Genomic DNA, 23,815 nt, shown 5'->3' on the forward strand with positions numbered 1-23,815 from the left:
GGAGGACGAAGGGGGCGAGGGCGACGACCGTCCAGCTGACAATGGTGAGTCCGGTGTAGTTGAGGAAGGCAAGGGAGAGGTTGAAGAGGGAGATGATGAGTTAGCGATAGGGGAAGCCGGAGAAGACGAGCTTGAGGTAGTCGATGCAGAGGGTGGGGTAGGCAGCGTTGTTGATGGCGTCGCTCATCAGCTTACACCAGCCCATCATGAAGCCCCAGAAGGGGCCGAAGGCCTGGGTGGCCCAGATCACCTAGTCGTCGTTGCCCGGGTAGGCTGTGGAGAGCTCCGCCGTGATGAGCGCCTCCGGGATGCTCCATATCAAGGGGAACACGAGGAATCCCACAATGGCGAATAGGGGACCCGCCGCCTGGACAACGGGCTCCTCGCCGAAGGGGCCGACGAGTAGATGAGGAAGACGAGGGGGATGAGGGTGAGCTTCTTGCGGGAGTAGGTGGTGGCGTCGGCGTCGGTCGGTAGCAGTATCTAGTGGTTCTGCCGGTCCTCTTCGTCGTTGGTGGCCGAAAGTCGGTGGGCCGACGGGGAAGTGCCCATTGATGACCCCTTTATGGGTCCGACTTCCTTGTGATCTTGAATCTTGTTGGTGCTCATTATCATTATTGTGTTGCTACACTGGTGGTTCTCTCTCTCTCTCTAAAAATTGAGAGAGCGAGATAGGGGAAGAAGAGAATCAGAGATGGGAGATAAAGAGTAGATTCGTAAGAATCAATGATTGTAAGAGGCAATAATGAAGCCTAATCTCCACCACCAGCCCTACCACCAAAACCTCCACAAGCTCCAGTGCTAACCCTAGACGAGGCTTACGACAGCGACATAGGGCGACAACAAAGATTGAGTGAGGGAAGAAGGAAGGAGGGAGAGATGGAGTCGGCCAACGGTGGTCGGCGATGGCCCGGCTCCAGCAAAAAAATCAAGAAAGAGGCGACGACGAGAATACAGAAAGATGCGACGGCTCGAACGAATAAAACATAGGGTTAGGATTTTTTTTTTTAATTTAGGGTCTTTTAGTAGTATGGGGCGGGGCGGGGGGAAAGTGTTGGTCCATCCCCGCACTGGGATGAATTTTAACCTTCATCCCCGCCTCCATCCCCGTTTCATGCCTTCCATCCCCAGTCCAAAGGGGGCGAGTCGGGGCGGGGCCCCGCTTTCCCCCGGTCCACTGCCATCCCTATCCACACGCTACGGTCCTTGCTCATTCTTCACTCTCCGCTCCCTCCCGCTTTAAATTCCCCGCCACGCCGATCCGTTACATTTTTCTTGCCACGTCATACCCTACAGGACCTCCGGGCCCACCCGTGGCCATAAAAGCACCAATGCCCTTGCCGGCCGTTCCGCCTCCGCTAATTAACAAAGCCGAGAAGAGAGAAGGAAAAAAAATCGCCGCCGTCGTTACAGTAGCCAGAGAGAGAGATGACTTGAGAGAGTTTTCTGGCGTAACCCTACCGCCCGTCGAAAACCGCAAGAACCGATGGAACCAGACGGACTCATCCGGAATCCGGCGACGGACGCCCTGCACGCGTGGTTCAGAAGCGAGTTCGCGGCCGCGAACGCCATCATCGACGCGCTCTGCTACCACCTCCGCGTCGTCGGCGGCTCCGATCGCCATCCGGAGTACGATCAGGTCTTTGCGGCTGTCCACCGGCGGCGGATGAATTGGATCCCGATCATCCACAAGCAGAGGTACTTCTCCATCGGCGAGGTCGTGGCGGCGCTCCGAGACGCCTCAGGTGGCAGGAGTGCTGAGGAGGAGTCCGGGAGGACGAAAGTAGCGGCGGAGAAGGAGAGGAAGAAAGGAGAGGTGGACGAGGAGGCGGAGAAGGAAGCGGAGGAAGGGGAGAGCAGAGAGGTACTGGCGGAAGAGGCGGTGGAGAAAGAGAAAGGGAAGAAGGAAGAGACGAGCATTAGGGTTTCAAGTTTGGAGACGGGAGTGGCGTTGGATGTGGGGAAGGATTTGCAGGTGGAAGGATCGGCAGTGGAAAAGGACGATCAGGCGCCCGGCAATCTCGGAATTTCAGGTAAAACCCTGCTCAACTAGTCACTTTTCTGACTCGATCCACGCTCGACTGAGTTGAACGGCGACTTTTTGACGAGTCGTTGCTTTCGAATCGTCTCGTTTGACTAGTTATCAGAGTCCGAGACGATCCGTTATCTGTACTTTCCCACGTCTCCTCCGATTCAACTCCTTTGAGTTTAGCCATCAGAAGAAGATGGTTTTAAGAATCTGCGGGAGTGGTCAAATCAGTAATCACTACCCTGATTGTCTATCCGAATCGGTTCGAATGATCATTCGAGACAGTCCGCTGGCTTCATCCTAGATTGGGCCATCGCGAATTTCCCGAGTCTGCTTATTCTGTGGAGTGATTCGAGTCGAGGGCGACTCGTGATGCGTGATTTGTACATCTCTTCCGAGTCGATGAGGCAAGTCATAAAGACCGGTAGTAGAAACGGCGTAGTGAACCGCAGGATGGCATCTAGTCTTTAGCACTTTTGATTTTTTTTATTATTTTAATTCGTTTTGGAAAGTTGGCAGGTAAACGAGTTAATTGACTGTCACTCGTATCCCAGCTCGGTTGGGAGTGTACTTGAACTGACCCGATAAGTGGGTGTAAGTAATATATTAACACAAAAGTTCCAATGGGGGTTGGCGTACAAAAGCCCCAACGGGGGTTGGCGTATTGGGGTGGGGGCCTTGGCCGCTGGTGGTCAAGGTTCAATTTCCATCAGCATCTTCTTTCTGCGCAAACCGATGCTCAGCATACAGGGATCCTAGCCTCAGAGTTTTATCTGAGCCAGCACAACCAGGTCTTCCTGTCGAGTGTAGTTTTTTGGGGTTATAAATCAATATATATATTAACACAAACTACTCGGCTTCAGGCTCAAGGGAAATGAAGCTCAAAAAATAAACTTAAAATACCTACATATTTTATAGGTGGTTTTATGCTAATGACCACCATAACTTATGATGGTGGTACCCACTTGATTTGCAAAAATCTAACCTCTATAAGCAAAAACCAACCTTTGAATCATGTTTAACATGTTGTATTTACTATTTTAGTATGTTAAATTTGACTCCAACATTATGTTTTGGGCCATTTTTTTAAATTACTCTTATCTTCACCAATTGTGACCCATTAATTTATTATTACTATCTCAGAAATAAAATGTTTTGATGTATTAGACATGGTAAAACCCCCAAACCTAGTAAATAAATCATGTTAAACCCCTGTATGGATGGATTTAACATTTGGTAGTTTGATCCCTATAAACAAGTTTGTGTACCATAATATGATATCATGGTACATAACTACTATACATTTTCTCTATGTTATAAGTCACGTATCCCTAAAATATGTGTAAATAAATTGTTTGCTAGGCATGGCTGAGATAGAATATAAGCCTTGGAGTTCATATCCCTTTCTTATTACTGTGAAAAAAAAAGTTTAGGCACCCACCTTTTGCCTGATATTTCAAAAAGGTTCTCATATTTTTTAAAAGACATACCTAACATTGAAACTGGTAAAAAAAGACCTGAAGTTAAATTCACGGTTCTTTTGGTTTCGGGGAGAAATGGGCAGTTTTTTTATGACAAGTAACTCTGCCGAAGCGAGGAAAACCCCAGGTGGTACCCCACGACCACTCTGCCTTACACGGCCCACATCTGAAAGCTATGGACACACCTGTGCATCAGCGGGATTTGATATGATGCCTTCAGCTTAGCACCCTCACAACCACCCTGTTGGCCATGTGGGCGACCCCCGCGGTGGTGAAATCACCAGTTTTTTAGATATCTGAGAGGTGCAGTATCAACTTTGCCCTTTCAATGAAAAGTTGGGTCTTGATGTATATTTTTAGGAAACATGAGTATCTTTTGAAAAGGTTGAGTCCTTAAATAAAAACTTTTCAAAAAAAAAAAAACTTTGGTATGTTGTTCCTCTTTATAACATATATATATATATATATATATATATATATATATATATATATATATATATATATATATATATATATATATTCTAAAGCTATTGGTAAATCAGCTTGAGCTGGACTCACGCTCGGCTTAAACATGTTAAGCTCGGGCTTCAGTTCATATCGAACAAATCAAAGTCCCAAACTTGAACACAAGCTCGGCTCTTTAGGCTCCCTTACCAGCCTCAGGTACGTGTCAGGCCTTTTTTATGACAGAACCGAAATAGCAAATAACCGACTCGGAGGAGTAGCCGAGCCTTTCTTCGTGCTACATATGCGACGTTGGGAGGGAAGACGATCGATAGAACGGCCGGTAGGGCAATTTCCGATTCGTATCGGAATCCCTCTTCTCCGTATCGGGTCATGTGATTCCTTGAAAACCACGATGGGAGAATCTCCCTCGGGGGTTAATTATATCCGTTTGGAAGCTATAGTATAATGGGCCATGTGGTCCACACGAGCCAACGCTCTAAATGGAGCACAACAAAAATGGGATGGCCCTCTTAATCCATGTGCCATTGTGCCTTGTTGGGCTCACAAACTCGAGCCCTCTTTCCTCTTTATGGGGGCACGAGTCCCACCAAATCTGGACCTTAGTCCTCTAAAACGGGCGGCTCTGATTATTATTGTGGGCCCATGTTTGTAGTTTGGGCAAGTGGTCGTGGAGCGTTGAGTGAGATGTGGTTAGGTTAGGTGATGGGGAGTGAACGCTTTATAAAGTGTCAGCCTTTTTTTAATAAGGGATGCTTCATAAAGTGTTCGGCCACCATCACCGGATCTGCTCACCATTGGGTTGGGGACCCTATGAACCTATGGTCGAGATCGAGCGAGGGCTTTACACGAAGCTGCACACCGACCAAGATCCCACTGATCTAGTAACTCATAAGATATGTGCGTGGCGAAATATCATGGGCGTCCAGAAGAACCAGGGGGGATGCGCTCCACTCAAGGTGCGAGTTGAGATCAAAGGAGCACATAACAGTATTGTATTGGGTCCACAGCTACAGAGAGTGCAGCAGGCCCCACATAAAATGCTGTTGATTGGCTGTGCCAAATAGTCATGGCACTTAGCCGCTCTCTGGATCCCTGATCCTCAAGGTGCTGCCATGTGATTGGCTGCGCACACGTAGCCATATGAGAAGTTCTCGTTTGGCTACCACTGTGGGGTTGCCCGTGTGGCCAGCTCAGTGGTTGTTAAGGTGTTGAGATGAAGGTACCAGATCAAACTCCACTGGCGCATGAGCATATCCGTAGCTTTGAGAGGTAGGCCACGTAAGGCATAGGGTGATCGTGGAGCTTCATCGGGGGGGTTTTCCTCGCTTAGGCGAGGGTTCCTCGTCATCAAAAAAGAAAAAGACAAGTTCCCGGTTGGCAGCCCACCAAGAGTGAGTGCATTTTGTTTTATTGTTGGCTAGCGTGACATGTGGGGTTTCCCAAATTTGTTGCCTTCTGAGAGCGTGTTGTTGATGCCGGTGCCATTACTCTTCCCAGGAAAGAGAAGAGATAGGGTTACCGCGTGAAAAATCTAAAAGTCAAGGCAAAAGCAGCCGTGCTGCCGTGCATCCCTTGTCAGGGCGTTTGGGGGCGGGGGGTATTCAGTGTTCAATTTATGGGTTGCTGTTTCCTTGGGTACAAATTATCTGTTTGTGCATACATGTGTGTGGGGGTAGGGATGAGTGGTTGAGGCTCAATGACGCATGTTCTTTTGGGTCCTGAATATTCTCTGCTTGTCCTTTTGTATTTTGAATATTGATTGCATGGCCCTACATTTTTAAAGTAGGGAAATTTTAAAAAAGGCATCTAAAGTTTGGGCATTAATAAAAAATGCACCTAAGTTTAAAAAAAAAAAATTTTAAAACACACTTAAAAAAAATATCGCAATCAATTAAAAAGGCTTATGATTTTACTACCGTAAGTTTTCTGTCAATGTACAATTAATATTTTACCCTCAACATCATATTTTAAAATAGGCCCCTAAAAAAGACGGAGGGAGCCTTTAAAGGGTTAGCTAGTAAATTAATCCTCCTAACCAAGGGCTGAGCCAAGAATCTAAGTTAGGGTAGGCACAAGAAGGGGTGTCAATACCAAATACTATAGAGGCAGGGTTTGGTGACGAAGAAAGTTTGATTAGAATCTAGATTGGATCTTAAAGCTCCAATCAGTATATAGAGGTATATGAAATTTCATACCAAACCCAGATCCAACACAAGTTTCGGTTAAGACCCATGTTTTTTTAATGTAAAAAAATATTATTTTATTGGTTCATATAATCTTCACAGGGTTCAGTTTGTTTTTTCTTACAGTGTATCCCGGGCAGGTCTAAACCGGATACCAGCACCTCAAAGCCAAATCTAAGTTTAGACTCATCTAGGCCCAAACCAGATCCAAACTATTGACACCCTTAAGCATAAGCACACACTAAAAAGGAAAAGATAATTGCTAATAAATTATATTAACAATATATTTAAAAAAATCCACAAACCCTTATAATATTCTAAATAAAATCAACCACTCATTATTTGTGGAGTCGTGCATAATGCGAACACCTGGTAAATTGGTGGGAAAACACAAAAAACTCTTAACCCTAATTAAAACACTCATGCTATTAAAGAAAAAAACTACATCAAAATCCCAAGCCCTAACAAACATCATATATTAAACCAATTGAAAAAAAAAAAACTTAAAATGGATTTAAACCACCTAAAAAGCGGACCCGATAATTATCGGGTCAAACTCAACTCAAAATCATTTACATGACCAGATAAATTGCTCAAATGACTGCCCTTACCAGCCAAACTAAGCGTAACACCTATTGTTCATATTTGGCTTGTCAAACCTATTTATAACTTTGAACAAGCACTTGACAAACCAAAACACAAGCTGCTCATCTCGCTTCTCAGTTTCTCAACCCTACCTAATTCTTGCTTCTGTGATTTAACCGCAATTTAGCTTTAACGCTATGTTCTCTATGCTTCTCACAAGGTAGTGAGCAAATACAATATATTCAAGAGGTGGCTAGTTTAAAGTTTTTGTTAGTAAAATCTATCCACTTTTTTAAATAAAAAATTGAAGTAAATGAAAAATTATTTCTTGAAAAACAATCTTTATATAAAAATAAGTGATAATATCTCAAAGCTATATATTTGATTAATCTATTGTGACATTTTTTTTTCAGCATTAATAGACATCTAAACACATTTACATAAAAGATGACATGATATTTGGTGGTTGTGCTTTAGTTTCCACACGTAAAGTCCTAGCACAAGTTCAAAGAATTGGGACATTTGAAGTGGTGATGTCTTTTCATTTTAAACTTATGCTCTCTGTTGGTCTTTATCATTCTTGAGTTTTAGTCAAGGTTTTTCTATTTTTCTCGAAATTGTGATTCTAAGCTATTCTAAAGAGAAACCTTTTATTTTATTTTACAGTCACACATTCTGGGCTTGGACACTTGTTGCCGAAGCCAACAAAAGGACTTGAGAAATCTTTTTTCATTCCCTTTCCATTGAAAATTATTATTAGAAAAAATTTGGTTTGCTTTTTCCTAATAGGTACCATTTTGTTGTAAAGATGAGGAAACAAATGATCAGTTGTTTTTCTTTCCTAATAATAAATTTTTTTCTCAATTCAAATTAAAAAAGAAAGTCATTTGTTTTTCAAGTGCCGCTCTCTACAGCACAGTTTCGGGCATTTTCTGCATGAGAGGTGGGCATACTTTCAAGCCAGGGTGGGCACTACTCACCCAGGCCTAAACCTCCCTGTTGGGGTTTTTCAGGTCAGGGTGCGCACATGCCCACCCTAACCCCAACCTACCTACGCCCTGCCCTTAACTCATCTTGAATTAGTGATATCCTAGGTTAAATGGATGAAAGTTTGTTTTGGATTAACGATGCAAAAATTTAACTGCATTTTTAAATTTTTGCAAAACTTAGGTGCGTTTTTTGTAATGCCCAACTTTAGGTGTGCTTTTTGAAAATTTCCCTTGGCAACCATGCATATAAAAGTTTGGGGGTCATGTTGGCTAACCTCTTGGTTAAAGATCCCCTAGCGAAAAACTATGGCATTTTTTAATATATTTTTTTCACTTCTGACCCTCTAAATGTGATTTGCATGCTTGATTTAGTAAAAGGTGGCCATGGGATCATTTTATTCAACATGTATTTCATAATTGTGATCTGCATGCTTGATTTAGTAGAAAGCAGCCCTTTGATCATTTTTTCCAGCATGTATGTCATATTTTGCAAGACTGAAAAATCAACATATAGTATATGAATTTTCTACCCTAAAAAAATCATATTTTTGTGTCAAAAAAATAAGATTGAAGAATTGATCCTTAATATTTTGACAATGTTGAATAAGGTTAGATTTGGTCAAAAACCACCTTCCACTATGAGTTCCAATTAAGAGGTTACCTTAATTACCCACGAGGGTAGCAAATGCTTTCCCTAAAATTTCTACCAAAGCCCGAATGAATTCTGAAAATAGAATAGCTCATTACTTTGCTTTTTGTTAGAATTTCTGAAGTAGTAGTTTTTGTTTTTTGGTTTAAAAAAACTTATGCAGGAGTATTGATAAGCTGACCTGAACCTGAATTTCTGGGTATGGGCATAACAAGTGCCAACCTGAATAATATTCGGGTTGACTCAAGCGCGACCGGTGCAATATGCGGGTTATGATTTTTATTTGGTACCCGACTGGACCCGGGTGTTTTATATGTTTTTTTAGTAAAAGCAAACTTATGATATTATTCAGATCTAGGTTTGAGATTTTATTTATGTGACCCAACAAAACCAGAACCCTAACCCGATAATTTGTTATTTGGGTGGGTTTGGATGCACTCTGATGGGTCAGGTACCCCACCCGTTGACAACCCTATTCCTCACAGGTAAGACCCGAAAATTGACATTTAGTTTCTGGGTTTCATAATCATGGATATGGTCTGCATCCTGCATTACTAAAAACAAGTACTTTTAAAACTTAGTAGGCATCCTTAGATATTACTCCGTTTTACTTACTTTTGATGGTCGTCTTTACAGCCCAATTTCTGTTTTCAGGTTTGGGTATCTCAGGTAACTCAAATGCTTTGGAAGGTGTTCATGCTTTCTCTGAACGTGATGATTGTAATCAAAGCCCAGGAAGGGTCAGGACTACCAAAGGCTTTGTTGCCAAGGAGCCCATAGATGGACATATGGCGAGTTCTATGCGATTCAAGACTATATTCTCTTCATTGGGCTGTATGTGTGTGTGTTCACGCATGCATTTATCTATAGGTCACTTGTGTGTGATCGCACATGCACTTATCTATACATGGATGCATGCTCTGGAGTGTGTTGATTATACCATTTCATATTACACACATCGTAAATACATTTTTTTTTTTGCTAAAATGACTCGTCTTTCTTGTATATCATGTTGGCAGGTTAATGTCGTGAAAGGCCTGAAGTTGTATGATGATATATTTATTGATGTAGAGCTCTCAAAGCTGGCTTCTATTGCTAATGAGCTGCGTGCTGCCGGTCAGAAGGGGGAACTCTCAGGCAGGTTCCCTTTACTTTAAGGTTCTCTTATTTTGTGTCTAGTCAATTTGCATATGCACCAACAACGTTTTATGTGGTAGAAGTCACGCCTGGAAATATTTTGATAATTAAGTTAGCACATTGATGCCACAATTCTATCCGAGCAGATTTTTTGGTGAATTAACTGTGGCCTGTCACGCTATCACTAACAAATATTCCTAGAAAAGATTAAAAATTTCTGAACATGGTCAGATATTCTAGAGAGTTTGCGAGTTTTGGTTATTTCCCGGTTTCGAGGTAAGCATTAATATATACTTCAAAATGCCTATCATGCCCGTGTCAGCGCTGGTGCTTACGGGTGATGTTGCTGGGTGCTGCCACATATTATAGACTTTTTTGTAAGGGCAAGCTGGGGTTAGGCAGACCCCTACCAGATATCTCTTAAAGCCCCATGTGGCAGAGGGATTCGAACCTGGGCCTTCAGCTTGGCACAGGACCCAGCATACCACATGGGATACCACCTCTGTGGTACCACATATAGACTTACTATAGGAAGTATGGCGTGTTTCTATTCATATTTGAGGTTCTGTTTGGGAGTCTGTATTGGCACTGAAATGCCAAATCCTGGATATCCTAAATCTAAATTTGGTAATATTTTGGGACTTGCCAACAACCTCCACTGCTTGGCAGCTGGTATTTAGCAACCAGCTGGAGTTGGTATCTCCTTGCCAACCAGCTAGAGGGAAAGGAGAGTCCAACCAAAAGAAAGCCCAAAATCTACAACCAATGATGAACGGCCGACTTTCCTTCTCCAATGTTTCAGGGTTTCATTGTTCGGATTTTATATATATCTGTTCTTTATAATTTGTTTAGTAAAGAATATGCTTTACATGAAGATTTTATGATATCTAGACATGTATTTCAAAACGTGAAAAAACCGATGGATCAATGCATTAAAATTTTTACAATACAAAGTATTGTGAACCCGTCAATTTTTTGAGCTTTAAAAAACACATCTAAATATTGAAACTAAAAGTGTTTCAATATATATATATATATATATATATATATATATATATATATATATATATATATATATATATATATATATATATATAGGAGGGAGAGAGAGACCTTGATCATCAAAGTTAAAATTCTAGGATCTAAATAAGCAATCTATACAAAAAAAAAAAAACCGAGCCATGTGAATATGCATTTCTTTTCATATGCAGCTTTGGAACTAACGTGTCTACATGTTCTGTGCTCCTTAGCCAAATTTATGTTGCCAGTATTTTCACTAAAAGTGTTGTTTTTTCATATGAATTCAGGTGAAACATATATATCCTTCAACAAGCAATTGAAAGGCAACAGAAGAGAAATGATTCAGCTTGGCATTCCAATATTTGGCCAGAAGAAGGATGAGCCATGTAACTCCTTATTGCTCTATTGTTTAAGTTTGTTCTTCATTGGGTAAATCAATCCCCTGAAGTTTTGTTGCTCATTTGTCATTTGGTTTTTTGTCTGGTTTCATTCAAATGTGATTTGAAATCTCATGCAAATGAGAGAATGAATCTTATTTGCACTGCTAACCGGGCATGTGATTTGAAATCTCATGCAAATCAGATGATGAATCTCATTTGCACAGCTAACCAAGCATGTGATTTGGAATCTCATGCAAATGAGAAACAGAATGTGATTTGAAATCATATTTGAAGGGAATCTCATGTGATTTCAAATCACATAGTGGAATATGTGAGTTGAAATCATATGACTTCAAATCACATTTGATTATGTCTGGTGATTCCAAATCACATGAGATGCAACCAAACATAGTGTTGTTGCATTAATCAATAAACAATAGAACTGAATTTTCTTTTTCTTCAAGTGCCATCATGTGCCACTAATAGGCCTTCAGAGGTGATGTTTTTTGACAACTGCAACCATATCTGCTTAGCCTGAAAATTACAGTTATCTGTCGCAAAACATGGACTGAATTGTATCTAGGCAATCAATTTTTTTCACTTAATGAATAATCATTAGATTTAGGCTCACCTAAAAATATCTGGTTCTGCACAAAATTAGCGTTGTGAACATCAAAATGGCTTTCTACAGGGTAGTTGTTTCCTATGTTTGAGAAGATATGTATTGATGAAAAATATAAACAGAATGATCATCCTTGGTGCATGGAAGATCAACTTTATAAGTTTTACTTCACTGTGTTAAATTTTGTACCTCTACTAGTCTGCAGGGTTATTTCATTGGCCACTCGATTTTCTAGGCTTCAAGAGCAGTATGGCCGTAATGACTTGTTTTAATGCGTGCCTAGTAGTTTTACATATTTTATTTCAACTCTTTAAAAAAATCCATAATAGAGCATTACAAGTGTTGAATTTATACTGTAGCCATTAAGTAGTTAGTTCACCCATTCATTGAGCGGCAGTCTAATGACTGTTCATTCAACTCTGTCATTAGTACTCTGTTCTGCTCTGTTTCTCATCTTTTCTTACTTCTATTATCAATACTTGCTACCGAATTCTTGTTATGGTAATGTATTCATACCCAGTATCCGGTTGTTTTACTAATCTAATGAAATGTTTTGCATTATCCCCTTTGTGATAGATAAAAATTGCTCGCATCATTTGCTTCATTGATGATACTTCCTTCTGTTTATTTCTGTTTTTATTTTCTCACCATTTTGGTCATAGGAATCTCAATATGATGTGTCACTAATAGTACATGTAAAACCACTGTGGTTTAACCCGTATGACCAACGGGGTGGTTGTGATGGTGTTGAGATGAAGCTGACGGATCAACTGCTGGCGCACAGGTATATCCGTAGCTTTCGAAGGTGGCAACCTAAGGCAGGGTGGTCGTAGCCCCACCCTGTGTTTGCCTCTCTGGGGGGCAGGTCTATTAAGTGGTCAAGTTCTCAGCAAAGGTTCCTCGACAAAAAAAAAATAGAAAATGCACAATATGCAACACGTGGGTAAAACTTACTTTTATGACCACTGGATCAGAATCGTCAGTCGTCCAATTTACCAAATGAATTGGCTGGAGTTCTGTGTGAATCCAGTGATGTTGGCATCGGACAAAAATGACCATAATCCAATTGTATGCAAAATGATTTCTAGCGACTGAAAATAATGTCAATCATAAATTAAAAATCTACAGATTTGATTTGGAAGAAATAAATGATTATTTTTTCTCTAATGACTGAATACATCTTTCTGATGTCCATTTTCGTGCCTGTTTACATATATTCTTCTTCTCCTTAACAGTTTGTTAAATAGAGTTATTGTTTTGCAGGCAATGTTGAACCAATTCCAGCTGCTTATGAAGCTGCCATCAATCGTCTGGTTCAGTGGAATTTAATACCAGAAAGCAGAAAACCAAACTGTTGTATTATCAACTTCTTTGATGAGGTACATCTTTGAGCTTTCGTGAAGTAACTCGTGATACAATTTACACCTAGTTTTTAGGTAGAGGTGCTGCTTCGAAATGAAGCCTTAGTCTGAAATGACCTCTTGCTTTTATTTTTGTAGGCTTCTTTTCTTGGGTTAATGAAACCAGAATTTAAAGCCAATCAGCTTTTCTTGAGAACTTCTTGTCCCTCATCACCATCTATCTCCAAAATTACCACATTTCTGGGGGACCAATATTTAGCCTGAGCCAGCATGTTGGTGCTTTCCCTTTAATAATAGACCATGTTAGCATCAACTTCACTGAAGACTGAATCCTTATTTTTTCGGATTGCTGAGATGCTCTACCAGGAGTTCTGTTACACATCCCCTATGTCATCCCCATCCCTCATGCCTCATACATGATATCATTGATGCATGTTGTTTTGATCAAATCTGAACGGATGGATTCAGTACATGGTCAATTTGATAGGAATCAACTTCTGCATTGAATTTTTTTATTTTTTTAAATCAATAAATTTTGACATATTTATAGCTGTTGATTTTTTATTAGCCATTAAATCCTATACAAAAGCCAGATTGATAGCATTTCAAATGTAAGGCAACTATTCACACACGACACATCTCATCCCATGGGATGAGATAAGAAGAGCTTTTTCGATCATCTTCCTCCTACCCACCACCATTTTCAGGTCTCTCTCTCTCTTGGGTGTGGTCGACCACCTATCTCTCTCTGAGAGGGCTGATCGACCCCGCCTCTCTCTCTCTCTCTCATTTTTCTCACATTTTTCATTCAGTTTTTCTCATGCTGCACAATCAAGTGAAAAAAAATTATTTAGAAAAGTTATCATATCAAAATTTCTTGGGCAAAATTTCTTTTCCAGTGAAAATTTTTCTTGCTTCCAAACGTGCCCTTATCTTTTATTGAACTGTAATAACAATGGTTATATGCTGTAATTGAGCAGGGGGAATGCTCTCAACCTTACTTAAGACCGCCACATATCGAGCAACCAATTTCAACCCTTTCACTGACTTGTGATTGCAAGATTGTTTTCGGCCGGATCCTCATGAGCGACCGCCATGGCAACTACAAAGGCTCGCTTGAACTTTCACTTAATGAAGGGTAACGCACCGCCCACGTTGTTCCTGTCTCAATGACAACTGTGGAGCTTCCCAATCTGCTCACTGTCTTGCTTCCTCATGACCCGCAGATCACTTGTAGTCATGCGTGGAAACAGCGCAAGCACAACGCACGCTATCTGCCCATCTCCAAACAAAAGAAGCACGGTCACATTCGTGAAGGTTTGTACCGAGGGCAGCAGCAATCATGCTCGTCCGATGGTGAGCTCCCGGAAGCCCCTCTTGGCGAGGAGAATGACGATGTGGCAGGTGAGTGGGCTCCAAGAGAAGGACCTCTCCTGCAAGTTGGTTGGTGCCCCTCGTGGATGCAGGGCAATGGCCAACGTCGTCGCTCGGTGGGGGAGAGTCCTTCACATGCCCTTGGTCTCGGCTGCACCAGGGTGGCCCATGATAGTGCAGCACAGCAGCAGAAGGGCACCACCTGCTGGGACTGGCGTCTTCATACCTCCTTGCAAATCCGATTCGACTGGCTCTAGCAACTCTCCCCGGCCGAGCAAAGCAAAGGAACACCCTGATCAAGACAATGCTTCAGGAGGCTAAGCTCTCTCTCTCTCTCTCTGTTTTAGTTTTAGTTTTAGTTAAGATATGTGTCAAATGAGACAAAGAGGGCAGCAACTGTGCTTGGAAGGTTGGGTGAATGTTTCTTCTCCTATGTTCATGTGTTTCCTTTATAGCTACAAGTATCATCCAATTTTATGTTTCCTTAGCAGTGGATGTGTGCATCAATGAGTGTCATCTTTTATGCAGCACTGAAATTAAGCATCCATCTCATGCCTACTTCGGTCTATCATGTATATCAGATCTTAAGTTGGATGGCTGATCAGGAAGGATCACGATCTTGAATGACATTTGGGTTCCTCGTGCAGTCCGGCTAGCACCTAATAGTAGGGCTATAAAGGACTGTCAACGGGTCGAGTTTGTACTGGCTACCCCCACCTGACCCTAACAATATGCAAGCCGGGTTTGGGTTATGATTTTTGTCAGGTACCCAATCTTACCCGGCTTTTATGTAGGGTACTCGACATGACCCGAGTGTTTTGTATGTATTTAGGTAAAAGTAAACCTCTAAAATTACATGGATCTGGATTTCGGATCTTATTTTTGTGATCCATGAAAACCCAAACCCGAAACCTGCACTTTGTAATTTGGCTGGTTTGGAGAACACCCTTATGGGTCAGGTACCAGACCAGTTGACAGCCCCAGATGCAAAAGGAGATAAGCCGCTCATGGCTCGGGTCATTTTCAGCTTGTAAGGAGCTCGTTCAAACTCGTAAGGTTGGCTGGTTAGCTAGATAAAATATTTTAAATATATAGTTTTTATGATAGGGTATGGATGATTGAAGTATTTGGGTTGCAAGCAATAAATTTTGGTTTCATATCCTATTGCTTACAACTCTAAAGCAATGTATTTATTTTATGAATAAGCCAGTTATAGCATGGATCATTAGGTTTCGCGTTCAAATTCTATTGTTTTCAATTTTCAAAAATGCACTTTCTTTCTTTTTTTTTTGTAAATGAGCCAGCTTGAACTCGACTTGTTTGACTTGGGCTTGGTTCGGTTTTCCACAAAAACTGAGCCGTGTTTGAACCCATTCTGTTTTGTTTGTTCAGCCCATTCACCGACCCTCCCTAACACTGTTAACAAGTACCAAATATGATATTATTGTTTTTTGTTTATTTAACAGAAGAGCACGCCCCTCAAACCCCAAGGAGCCTCTTGCTTCGCCTTGCAGAAAGGGGCGACGCCCACATGAAGATTTGAGCCTGGGGTAGAGGGAAAGCACACTATCCACAAGCCCCAGGCCATGTGGGCAACCGCCGTTGGGGTCTGGATATGATATTATGTTGCTAGAGAAATTGGAAGTGGTGTCAAAAATGTTTCATTTCACTCCCAAAGCAGGGGACGGACTTGACTTGTGTTGTTTATGCTTGGTGGATGTAGAATTGGTAACTTGGTCCATGTTTAGGGCTGGGAAATAAACCGAACCGTCCGTGGCTTGACTCATGTTCGGCTTGTAAAGAGCTTGTTCGAACTCGTAAAATAGGCTCGACAAGCTGAATATGAACAATTGATACTTGGCTGTTAGGTATTAAATAATATATTTTACATGTATTTTTTTGTAATCTCATCTCTTCCAACTCTAAACGATGGTATTTTTTTTATAAACAAGCCTGCTCGAACTTGGCTCATTTAACTAGGTCTCATTAGGGGCTCGAACTCGGCTTGTTTCGCCACAAGAATGAGCTTGGCTCCTTCAGCTCATTTACCAGCCCTATCCTTGTTGCATACTTGCCATGAGCTCACCGTCCGACTGGTGATATTCGACTTGAATCCTTAGTGAAACCGTTTTATACTATTTTCATTTCCATCCATTTCATTTTGAGCATGATGTGGAGTTTCTTTGATCAACTTTCAAGATTTTTTCACCTTCCATGTAGGGTTGAAACACGAATAGAGATATCACTTTTGTGGGTATGATATAAATATCCATGTGTTTTTTATCCATACAGCCCGATTGGGTAGGCCTCCATTAGATCCACTTCATTAAATAGTTCGTTCTTCTACCACAATATGATAGTTAGATGATATCCACACATGTTAACCAACTCTGCGTGCATATTTAGATTCGGGCCACCAAGTGCAGTGGTGCTAGATCCGGGCATCTTCCTGTTTTTCCCTTTTTCCCTTTTAATCTTTTGATAATAACCATGCTAGGCTGTAGCCTGATTTGAATGAAGAACCCTCAGTTAGAATGGTGTAATTTAAGGGTGAAAACTGACCGGATAATGGCCTGCACATGTTTGATCCAAAATCTGAATTTGAATTCTAAGCAGTAAATAGGAATCTAAACCCAAATCCATACTAGATCCAATGGAATAAAGTTGGTAGATAAAAAATTATATATGGTGTTGGATCCGGTAAAAAGGGCTGAAAACATGTATTTTACATGTAGAAAGCACCAATGGATCACATTTAATTCAGATCTGAACAGAGAGCTGAAGGGAAAAGTTGATCTGAATGCAAAAGTTCACATAGATAAGTCCAAACCTGATCCAGATATATACTCAAATCATATGTTGAGATAATATCAGAAGCGGGTGAGAGAAGCAATGCATGAATCATGAAGCAAGAGCTTAAATAGAAAATTGGATCCTGAAGCATGAAGCGTACAAGAAACAACAAAAGGAATAAGTAAAAGATGACATAAAACACAGTTAAACTGTGTTCTTTACTTACATAAATGAACATATTAGGTATTTCGCTCTACCCCATAGTTTTAAAGTGTTTTATGATAGATATGAACGGTTAGATGTGTTTAACATGCTCGATTTAGTGAGAATCGACTTTTGGATCATGTTTTTTGATGAAATAACATGTTTTTTGACGAAATAACATGTTTTTATGAGCCACAAAAAACTGGTACATTCATACCTCTTGATTTTGGATCACCGAAAAACCTGTATGCAGGTCAGATTCCGACGATCCAAAAGCTGGTTCCCACTAAACAAAACCTATTGATCACATCTACGATGTTAGACATAAGAAAAAATACTTAAAACTACGATTTTTGAAGGGGCTTAGCGAGACCTAACAAAAAATGGGGCCTAATGAACTCATTACTCTCTATATATATAATTTATTTATTTAATTATTTATTTATATATACTAGAATTGAACATATCAGGCCCCATTTCTTGTTTTGCCTATTGGGTTTAACTGTTTCATGATATACCTGAACTGGTAGATGTGTTTAGCATGCTCAATTTAGTGGGAATCGACTCTTGGATCATGTTTTTTCTACGAAAAACATGTTTTTATGAGATGGCACAGCCATTGACTTTGCATCACTAAAAAAACCAGTATATAGGTCAGATTTCATCGATCCAAAAGCTGGTTCTCATTAAACAAAACCTATAGATCACTTCTACGGTGTTAGAAATATGAAAAAATACTTAAAACTACATTTTTGAAAGGGGCCTAACTAGACCTTACAAAAAAGGGGGTCTAAGGAATGTATTGCCATATATATATGGAGAACTGAACCTATTACCCCCCATTTCTCGTTTTGCCCCATTCAGCCTTATAGGTTTTAAGTGTTTTATGATAGATCTGAACCGTTAGATGTGTTTAGCATGATCAATTTAGTGGGAATCAACTCTTGGATTATGTTTTTCAATGAAAAAGAATTGATTTTATGAGCCAGGAAAAACGGGTACCTTCATAGCCATTGATTTTGGATCGCCAAAAAAACTTGTATACTCAGAATCCAGTAATCCAAAAGCTCGTTCCCAATAAACAAAATCTATTGAACACATATATGGTGTTACACTTGAGAAAAAATACTTAAAACTATGATTTTTGAAGGGGCCTAACCAGACCTAACAAAAAACGGAGCCTAAGGAATGCATTGGTTAAAAATTGCTACAGTCCTTTGTGTGAACAAATGACTTAGCAACTCCCCACCTTTTTTTATTTTTTGTTTTTCTAGACCAAGCGAGCCCATAGATGTGATCTAATGGTTGTAAATGCATCAATTTTTCTAAACAAAAAAACATGTTTTCTCACTAAAAAACATGATCCAAAGGTCGTTTTCAGTAATTCAGCATGAACACATTTATAAGCTTCGGTTGAGACATAACAACTTGCATCATGGGATTCCAACTAGATTGTACCAGCAATGAATTATATATAGTCACTAGAGTATGAGAACTATCATGTGAATTGGGCATTTCCAACACTTTTTTGGCAAATCCAATCATGTAAATATGTTCGGCATAGTGAATTTGCCAAGAATCAGTTGTTGGATCGTGTATTTTTTATGAAAAAATATAATTTTTTAATATTTATAAAAAATATGAGCCATTGATTTTAAAGCCTTAAAAAATCTTGCTTATGCAACATAATTGGATGATTCAAGAGCTGATATTTATAAAACCAAGCATGTAGATCACATTCTTACTGTTAGATTCAAGAGAAAAGAATAAAAATTCATGAAAATCACGGTTCACATGGCAGTTCTCTCTCTCTCTCTCTGCGCATGAGTGTATTGTGAAAACATAAACCTTAACGAAATACAACTATTTTAACATTAAAAAGACAGAATGTCAAGAAAATTCATTTTCATATTTTTAAGGCATGAAGCAAGCTTTCCATATTTAAGTCGGTTTCTCACAATGTTTTGAAGGCATGAAAGAAGCGTGCAGTTTCACACTTTTGAGCTTCTAAAGTTTAAAGAAGCTGTCAATAAATATGCTACAGATTGCAGCTTTGTTGGCTCAAATAAAGATATATGGGTCCAGACCTTATAACCCCCAAGGCTCCAAGGGCCAAAATACTGGTGCAAGTTAGTTTGTTTTGGGTTTTACAAATGGGGTTCTGAATCAAGTAAAAAGTTAGACTCAAATGCTAACCAATACAAATCAAGTTTGGTTTCAATTCTAAGTATATTATTTATTTCAAGCACATATGATTCTTCATTCCATGTACTTTAACCAACTCACTCCAAAGTTTGCCTCAAACTTATTTCATGTTAGAATATTTTCAAGTAGCCAATCATTTTTTAAATACTTTAAGGAACAATATGACAAGGGTCTTGAAAAATAGAAAAATAGAATGGCGATGACAATGTTAAGGGATGAAATGATAATGAAAAATTTTGTTCTTTTAGAGTAGATGAACTTTAGGAATATCATAAGGCTCAAATTGGATGGACAAAAAAAGTGGGATATGATATTCTTGAACATGAGAATCAAAAAATAACAAAGGGATAAGGGATCCTAGGCATATTTTGCTTGATATCTTTAATTATAGAGGAAGCATTTGAATTTCATTTTCTCATATTTTTTCTTTCTTTTTGACTTTCTTCTTTTTTTTCAATAATACTCACTTTTTAAAAAAAAAAATCTCTTTTTTTTAGTTTTTTTTTTTTTTTGCATTTTCACACCTTTTTTCCTTTTTGCAACAACTTTTTTTTTATTCTCCTCTTCATAAGGCAAAAAGACATGCCCCACCAACAGGGCTTCACTTGTCTTAGGAGCAGCTAATGCACGTCAACTTGTGTTGGGGTATTGCAGGTTCAAAAACCCAATGGTGTAGTTGTAATATATAACCGGCAGGGGTTCTGCGCAACCCCAGCTTGCCTTTTAAAAAAAAAAAACCATGCCCCAGGGTAAGGTTAGATTGGGTATGTTTTGCTTTATGCAATGCAATAACCAATTTAATCGTTTTTAAGGATATTGAAACCAAGACTTACGAGCAAAAGATATAAGTGCATAGGACATATAAATCTACGTGACCAACCAAGAGAGGGGATGAGAAGCAAAATTAAAGCGAAAGTTGGTCATGTCATCCTTCAATTTTAAGAGTTTTTCTTCTAAGTGAATTATCATGGACTTAAACTTTAGAATATGAGACTTAGACATGCCACTGCAAGCTTATTCATTTTATGTATTTTCATAAAAAGCTCTACCTTCAAGCTTTCTCTTCACATCAATATAAACAAACGGATTATTGTTAATAATGCAAAGTGTGAGATGAAGTGCATGTAACCTTCTTATAAATGCAAGAATTTTTGGCAAAATCCCTTTAGATGAAAATATTTTCTCAACAAAAAAGAAATTTTTCTGAAATTTTATTATTTTTTTGTTTTTTAGATTTTTAAAATTTTTACTATTTAAATTTTTTATTATTTATTTATTTTTTGAATTTTTTAAATAACTATTTATAAAAGATGATAAAAAATCACTTACATTCCCAAAAGATATAAGAATGTTGAATGAATGACGTTGGACTACAAGATGTTGAGAGCAAACCGGATCCCAATAATACAATTTTACCTCTTGTGACTCTTTGTTCCAAAGTGGAGAATAGGGTGTTCTTTGAATCTACCCCAACAATAGACTTCAGATGTTGAGAGGACATGCCCATAACACCTTCTTCTTGAAGTATGATATGGTTCATATTTCAATTTTGTCATCCTCCCTTTCAACCTTGATATTTCAAAAGATTATGTTTTGGACTCTTGCTCTTATGTTGCCCCGTATTATTTAACTTTGTAAAATGGTAGATAAGACTGATCTCCCATGTGATTAAAATTTTTTGTTGACCTTTTTTTTCTCTGTTGACCTAGCATGAATTTGCTCTTTATAATGTACATTGCAGAGGGCATCTTCACCATATTGAATAAAAGAAATATAAGCGCAAATTGACTTTGTGAAGATCTTGACCCTTCCTTGGATACTACTCAAAGTCCAAGAAAGTTGATGACTTTTAAGATCATGGACACGAGAATGACAAGGTTGTATCTTTCTTTGGCAAATTGTGAGCCTTTATTAGAAAAACTTTTTTTTCCCAAAAGAGTTGTGAAGAATTTCATATTTTGAATTCTCTGTGACATGATCTAGACAATTTATTTCAATATGGTTGTTTGTTACTTTCAATTTTGATGAACCAAAACTTTTCACAACATCAACATACTCCTCGTCTCCTTCCTACATAAGAATTTCAAACACTTGTTCACCCTCGAAACTGGTAACCTCAATGGTTGATTCAGGTATAACTAAAGCTTCTTCTTCAAGAACTTGGGCAGGACCTTCCTCTGTTTTTGTTATAACCACAACTTTAATGGATGACCCAAGTATAATATTTTTTTTTAGGACTTAGTAGAACATTCCTCTTTCTCCTTGACCCGAGTCTCATATTGGTGGGTCTTAGTGCAAGTTAATTAAGGCGATTTAGACAATTATGAGACTTCTTTCTAATAAGAAAAATCAATATAAGTCCATTGAATTATAATGAAGTTTGTCAACATTGGTTGGGCTTTGCTAATATTGTTGACTACCTCATTTTGAATGAAACTTAGTTCATCTTGAGCTTCCTTACTTTTCAAGACTGACTTACCTTTATCAATGTATCCTAGATTATGTATTTGAGAGGGATACACTTTTCACGTCATGACCCAATGTTTGATGGTATTTACAATACTTTGTTTGATCATTTTCCTTTATTTGAAGATGCTTTGGAGGTTTAGGCAATTTGAGGTCATAGCTTTGCACTAACGCCCTAAGATAAGGTAGGGTGTTAGTGCAACAATATTTCTCTAGTGTGGTTCTAGATGGTGAAATAAGGATGGTAAGCCCTTATTTATAGAGTTTAAGATGAATTTTGAATCTTGGATCTTAATCAAAGATGTAGTTCTTATAAGACTTTGGACATAAATATCCAGATCTAGCTACTGCACAGTCATTATGATTTGATTAACTTCAGGCTCCCTAAGTTGTGTGGCTTATCCTAAAGGTTTTTCAATAAATGGGCAAAATAAGTTTAAGGCGGACTAGGTTGGCATGTTTTGATTAAGTAAAGGCTTAATCGCAAATTTTTAATGGTTTTTGAAAGTAGGATAGGCTTTATCCTTGTTTCCATGGGTAACTTTATATCTAACAACAAGGTAGAAATTTGTTTAACGATAAGTCAAAAGTGTCGGATGACAAGTGGCTTGTCTAACGACGTCATGGATTATAACCCTTGTCTGATGACAATATGGGTGGTCAAATGACAAGTCAAAAGTCTTCGACAATTAGTTAAAAAAACTAAATTTGGTTATTTTAGTGGTCAAAATCACACTTTAAGTGGGCCCTATCTTAAAAGATAGGTTTTCGATAAAAAAAAGTCTAACTTATTTTTTCTATAACTTTCTATTTTGATTTCATATTGACATAATTTTTATTACTTTTGAAAACTAAGACACTCTAGTTTCAACTCTCTTTTGGACAAAAATATTGAGAATGTCATTTTGAAGGTCAAAAATATACTTAAACAAAGGTCTGCCTTACTAAGACCCCAAACACTTGGCTTTTTTAGTCAAAAATAGAGTGTCTACACCTGGCGAGCTGGATGGTGGCCAAAAAATGGCCAGCCATCAAGGTTTAAAAAAAAAAGAACCTAAATCCAGCCGGAAGATGGTTAAAACAGGGCCGCCCGAAGAGGGCGGTGCTAGTCCGGCCATCTTCCTGCTGGAAATGGCCAATTTCCAAAAGGCAAGATGGAAGGGCATTGAGAGAAGGGTGGGTGGGTTGGAGACCCCCACCCCTTGTAAATTCAGTTAAGTTGAAAAAAACTGAAGCGGGGGGGGGGGGGGAGGTGCAGGTTTTTACAAACTTGGTTTTGAACCAAACCCAGGTTTGTAAAAACTTGGTTTCGTGTCATCCAAATAGACACAAAACCAGGTTTTGGGCAAAAAACCTGGTTTTTACTGAGTATAAATAACCAAGTTGAGCTTTAGTTGGGGCAGCAGCTTCCATATGTGTTATAAACGACTATTTGAGTATAAAAAGATGGGTCAAGTATAAATCAGTTAAAATAAGGGCCACCAGAATAAGTTAACTGGAAACATGAATCAGAGTAAGACAACTCTAAAGTCAGGAAGAAAAGGTGGTGTGGGGAGGCCTTGTGGGCACGTAACAATTATCATAGGCAAGCTGGGGTTACGGAGACCCCATACCATTGGGATTTGATCTTGCAACGTTTCAACACAAGGTGACTTGCACTAACAGCTTCTATTGGTGACATAACGAGAGTCGCGGCACTGGTTTACTCGACCCGCTTAGACCGCTTTGCTCTCGCGCGTTTATGGCGTTCGGGCCGGGTCGAATCTCCCGCACCTCTTTCCCGCTCGTTCACTCGTAGGCGTAGGTACTTCATTAGATCTGGACCGTCCATCTTTAAGCGCACCCTGAACATAAACCCTAGGACGTTTT

General features: G+C 39.4%; 2 protein-coding genes across 2 annotated transcripts; both read left to right on the forward strand.

The window, feature by feature from the left end:
* Nucleotides 1-1,342: 1,342 nt before the first annotated feature.
* LOC149837119 (RNA demethylase ALKBH10B-like) lies at nt 1,343-9,541 on the forward strand. The gene is made up of 3 exons (XM_090007971.1): nt 1,343-2,033; nt 9,039-9,175; nt 9,404-9,541. Exons 1-3 carry the CDS (start codon nt 1,487-1,489, stop codon nt 9,539-9,541), a joined length of 822 nt encoding a protein of 273 aa, XP_089864097.1. The 5' UTR covers nt 1,343-1,486.
* A 516-nt stretch (nt 9,542-10,057) lies between these two features.
* Nucleotides 10,058-16,183, forward strand: LOC149837120 (RNA demethylase ALKBH10B-like). Its single transcript, XM_090007972.1, has 5 exons — nt 10,058-10,193; nt 10,829-10,927; nt 12,807-12,922; nt 13,885-14,042; nt 14,131-16,183. The coding sequence occupies exons 1-5, from the start codon at nt 10,058-10,060 to the stop codon at nt 14,597-14,599; spliced, it is 978 nt and encodes a 325-aa protein (XP_089864098.1). The 3' UTR covers nt 14,600-16,183.
* The last annotated feature ends 7,632 nt before the right edge of the window (nt 16,184-23,815 follow it).

This window comes from Nuphar pumila, chromosome 5, assembly GCF_984573655.1.
Source record: "Nuphar pumila chromosome 5, dmNupPumi1.hap1.1, whole genome shotgun sequence".
Classification (NCBI taxonomy): domain Eukaryota; kingdom Viridiplantae; phylum Streptophyta; class Magnoliopsida; order Nymphaeales; family Nymphaeaceae; genus Nuphar; species Nuphar pumila.